Source organism: Micropterus dolomieu, linkage group LG12, assembly GCF_021292245.1.
Source record: "Micropterus dolomieu isolate WLL.071019.BEF.003 ecotype Adirondacks linkage group LG12, ASM2129224v1, whole genome shotgun sequence".
Taxonomy (NCBI): domain Eukaryota; kingdom Metazoa; phylum Chordata; class Actinopteri; order Centrarchiformes; family Centrarchidae; genus Micropterus; species Micropterus dolomieu.
The window spans coordinates 37,037,846-37,043,030 of NC_060161.1; the positions used below are offsets into that span (position 1 = coordinate 37,037,846).

Genomic DNA, 5,185 nt, shown 5'->3' on the forward strand with positions numbered 1-5,185 from the left:
AGTCCCGTCCAGCAGCCTGACAGAGTCTGGAGAGATAATAGAAGATGAAGTAGAGATAAAGACACCAGACACAAAATAAAAACATGTCATGAAACAACAATTCAGTGATTCAAACTGGACTCAGCACAACTCCAACATCAGTTCATCATTAACAACAGAACACGTCTTTCTAACAGCACAGACATTTACATTTAATACTCTGTCACACTTGTTCTCCACGTCTGAACACTTTCAACATGTTTCCAAACAGCAGCACAACATCATCATCTGCAAGATCACTTTAAAATATAACTCTTGCTGCCTGTGCCTTTTATTATGGACATGTAGCCAACCAAACCGCTTGCTTTGCAGTAGCACAGGCTGCCAAAACAATCTGATTATTCCTGAAGCATCTAAACAATCTTCACAACACAGATAATTATTGTGGCAGTAACACGAGAGCAGCTGGTTGTTGAAGCAGGTAAACTACATACAGAGGAAGCTGTGCGTCGTGCGTAAAGCCCAACAGGACTGTTTTATTATCTCTCTCTGTGCATCTGAAAAATAAATAACAGCTGGTAGCTGCTGAGTGAAAGTCAGTTTCACCGGCGACTTTCTGTTGATGGACTCACCGTCGGACATCGCGATGAAACAAATAGTAACCGATGTGTATTAAAGAAAAGAAACAGGCTAATGTCCAAAGCGATGCTCTGTTCAACAACAGGACACTTTTAATATATCAGAATCAATGCAGTGATCGTCTGACAAAGATCTCACAGTGTGTAGTCTTCATTTGCTCTGCAGAGACTAAAGACGCTTTTAATAGAAAGTGAAAGTGTTTCACTTGCCGGCTTGTTAAAGAGCGACGCAGGCTGCTTTCCAACAGACCAGCAGGTCCACGGTGTGGCTCACTACATTTCAGTTGTATTAGTAGAACATAAAAAGATATTTGGCTGATTTTCTAAAGGTTTGCATCCGCCCAGCTCTGTGACCGTGACAAGCGCCCGACCAGCGCTTTACTGCGTGACTGCACACACACAGCCTGGAGGAGCTCATTTCTGTTAATGAAGCAAAATGCAGATTACAGACTGGAGAAGTTATAAAAGGTGTGAATGGAAGATGTAGCGAAATTAAGAGTAGGCCTACATTAGATGTACCCACCCCTGCTGCAGACATCATCACTGCTGCCTTCAGCTAGAAGGAACAGCAGCACAAAGAAAAGTCTGTAATACTGAGGAACTTTGCTGCTCCGGCCTCCAGCAACTTGGTTTTTCCTCCCTCAACATTTCTACAGGCTACATTCTGTCCGCGACTGATGTGGACTGTGAGTGATTGACTGGTCTCTTAGTAAACCGCCTCCTATATGAGCCAGCTCCAAAACCGCCTGAGGCAGGAGGGCAATGCAAATAAAACTTTACATTAGGAAAGAGGGGGAGACAAAACGTAGATTTTGAAATGAAATATGTATGATGCCTCCTCTGCCTATCAGGTGATTAACCTCACCACAAATCCACATAAGTTAATTTCAGCGCCTCTGATAAAGTGCCGCTCACAGCCGAGAGGACAGACACAAAGCTACAGCTGGATCGTCTTATTCTCTGCTAATTTGCAGAAGAATAAATACTAACAATAATCTCTCTCTCTCTTGCTCGCTCTCGATCGCATAACATTAATTAAGCAATAACGTTCAATTGTCGTCTTTTGTTTGATTTAAAAAATAATAATAAATGCTTCTGAGATTGGGGCTTTTCAAAAAACATCCGGGCTAACGACGCCGCTGGTGGAGAGTATAGTTAGGCCTACTAGAGAGGAGCTGGTGCAGAGCGGAGCGGGTCGTGGAGCGGTTAGGGTCAGACAGCAGTGTGGAGCTGTAGGCTCGTGTTTACTCCCTCAGAGGAGGGAGGGTGTTAAAGTGTTTCCCTAATTTAAGTGTTCACTCTCGTGTTTTCAGTTAAATCTTGTTACATGCTTTCTCTTTTAAGGAAGTAGTTTTCTGTTGCTGATTGACTTTAATTTGTCAGTATTATTTAATTGTTAATAAAACTTTTATTTTGGTTGCACTGAATCTGTGGAGTATAAATTATCTCTTAGTAAAATATTCTAACATTAAATTAAAACTGATTTCATAGCCAGGCCTACTGTTAGCAGTGTTATAATAATAATAATAATAATATTACTTTCTCATTTTACATTTACTCTTTTTCCAGATAACTATTTACAAAACAGTAATATTATTACAGTTACTAATCCAAGTAGCGCTGCAGTACTGACTTACTGAACGCATCATCCTTGGCATAAATACGCGTCTGGGCGGCAGGTCAGCTGCACTGGACCTGATGTTATTCAAGTCAGCTGTTAGCCAACAAGCTAAAGTAAAGTAGAAGGAAGAATGGAGAACGAGGGAGAGAGTAATTATAATTATTGCCATATCCAGGCTCTGATTGGTCGGTTGACAAAAAGTGACTAACAAGCATGTCGGATCTGTGAAAAGTTGAAAATGTTGAACAACTAAATGTAGAGATACAACTAACGTTAAATGATCTTCTCCCACTTTTCTTCTGTCTTACTGCTTCATCTGCTGACGGCGTCTCTCTGTCACAGAGCGACTGGAGCACCGGAATTTCTCTCGGACAAGTTCAACTATGTTTTGAATAGTTAGGGGTGGTTGGTTTACGGTAAACATATTCACACTTTGACAAAACTGTGGCTATTGTATGCAGAACGTCGATTTTGCGTGTATATGATACGCTGCGGATAGCTGTTGTGTTGCAACACAAAGGAGGCTAACCCTACCTGCTAGCACATCGGCCATGAGGCTTACAACACAGCTGCAGGGTTAGCCCGTCGATATGCACATATTTACTGACTTAGGTTTAGGCACAAACTTCTGTGATGATTAAGGTTAGGGTAAGTTGCCTCGGGGGACTGTCAACGCCTTAAACACAAACTTCTCTAGCTAGCTAGCCTAAATGACACCCTGGGGTGACCAGAAATGCCTGTAGCACATAGCTACACACACAGCATGGCTGCGTCTCATACACACACTGCTAAACATGAAAATCGTTGTTTTGTGTAAAATAGCCACAGTTTTCTCAAATCGTGTATATATGACGCCTGAGCATGAGAAAAGGGTTGGGAAGTAACTAGTTACATGTAATTTAGTTACGTAAATGCTCCATATTTGTATAGCGCCTTTCTAGTCTTTTCGACCACTCAAAGCGCTTTTACACTACATCTGCGTTCACCATTCACACATATTCACACACTGAGCCTAAGTGCTCAAACACATTCATACACTGGTGGAACAGCCGTCAGGGGCAATTAGTAGTTCAATATCTTACGTAATCTAATTACAAATTAACTGTAACTAATGTGTTACAGTTACTGGGGAAAATTTAAATCACAGTTACTTATGAAAATGTTCATGATAACATCAGGGGTTACATCTGAATATCTTCTGCTCGGCTATATGTTGAGTAACATTAATTTTGTTGCTTATCTTGTTTTTCATGTGCACAATGTCTTTCTTTGCCAGCTCCAGCCACAGCTGTTTAGTAAAGTTTGATGATGTTCTGACGCTTCTGACTCTGTAGAGCCCTGCATCATCCATCCTGGCAAATGATCCTCTCGTGCTGCTGTTCTTCTTGTTTTATTGGCGGGTGCCGTTGACTTCCTGTCTCTGTTACAGCTGATGTTCTAACGTTACATACTGCAACTGGCTTTACCGGAGGGGAACGTAGCAAACATTTCAACTACGCCCAGCGTTTCTTTTTTAAGAAAGGTTAAAAATACAGGAGAATAAAGAGAGGCTTGACAGGTCTGTTCATTCTGCTACCACGGATGTACTGATACATCCCTGGTAGCCAGGCATTTATACTTGTGCGTCCGTCATTCTGCGATTACACAAACCAAATGCTAGTCGCCAGTAGCACTACAGCGTCCACTGTGTTGACTTTTGCCGGCCGAGCAGGCTAACTTCCGGTTCAGCCCTCTGCTAACGTGAATGGGGGTAAAATTGTAAACGTGCAGCTGGTGCAGCCTTTTCAAATGTTATCGACCGAATGGATCACATTCTGATAGTGAAAGGAGTCATTTCGCTCGGATTGTGACGGTCAAATATATCGATCCACCGTTTTACAGCCGCCGTTTTGGCCGCTAGTAAAAGTTACATCAAAGCACGGGCACTTCCTGTCGGCACGGAGGCATTGTGAGGCTACCCGGCCGACCAATCACAGTGCTTACGGTCCGCGTCGACTCGACGTGTAGTTAAATTTTTGAGAAGGTGCACATCAGGCTACGGCGTAGGTGACAGCGTAGGGTAGGGGGCTACGTAGAGGCTACACCGTTGATTTGACGCAGAAGTATAAATTGTGCTTAAATTCTGCATGATGGAGGATGTGTACAGGTGTTGATATTGTTCTTCAGGCTGTGATCATAGGCTGTAACCTGTCAACATAAATCCTGTATAACCTAAAGGTGTTTCCTACAAATAATTCAAAACCTTAATTGTGCGCGATGTTGGGTGGAGACCCTACAAGACATTGTGCCCAGGGGCCTCTGACTTCCCAATCCAGATCTTACTGTCATACATGATGTCATAGATGATGTCACTAATTGGCTTACCTGAGCAGGTGAGATTCAGGATGGAGGAAGAGGAACCTGATGTTACACAGTCCCTCAGAGCAGATCCAGACTGAACACAGTTAGACCTGATCCCCCACACAGGTCTGACTGAGGACTCCTCTCTCTCTCCTACAGAAACAGCAGAGCCACAGTCCAGCTCTCTACAGACAACAGCTGCTGTCTTCAGGGTCTTGTAATAGTCACTCCCTGGTCTCCAGTCTCCCTGTTTCAGCTCCAGTGTTCCTGCACAGCGACTGGCTCCTCCCACCAACCTGACAGGCTCTGAACAGAAACCAGAGAGTCATCAGTAAAACAATAAAGTGAGTTTCATCAGAACAGAAATGAACCAAATCAAAGCTGCAGCTCCTCTTCTACCTGAGCAGGTGAGTCCAACAGCTTTTCCAGGTGAGCAGGTGTTTCTAGCTGAGCCTGAGCTTCTACAGTCCAGGAGAGCAGACTCATGGCCTCCACACTGGAACTCTTTGGTCCACATCGGAGCCTCCACTTCTCCATAGAGCGCCCCCTGGAGGACTGAAGGAGCCCCACAGCCGAGCTCCCTACAGACCACCTCTGCATCCTGCTG

The 5,185-nt window shown here is 43.7% G+C and overlaps 1 protein-coding gene across 1 annotated transcript in view; it reads right to left on the reverse strand.

The window, feature by feature from the left end:
- Window positions 1-5,185, reverse strand: part of LOC123979978 (scavenger receptor cysteine-rich type 1 protein M130-like) — a 45,348-nt gene that overhangs the window by 32,011 nt on the left and 8,152 nt on the right. The window contains exons 4-6 of the mRNA XM_046064091.1: window positions 4,978-5,170; window positions 4,603-4,884; window positions 1-26 (exon numbers count right to left, since the gene is read on the reverse strand). The exon at window positions 1-26 is cut by the window's left edge and continues 4 nt beyond it. Of these exons, the coding sequence (XP_045920047.1) occupies window positions 1-26; window positions 4,603-4,884; window positions 4,978-5,170 (501 nt within the window). The remainder of the gene's footprint in view (window positions 27-4,602; window positions 4,885-4,977; window positions 5,171-5,185) is intronic.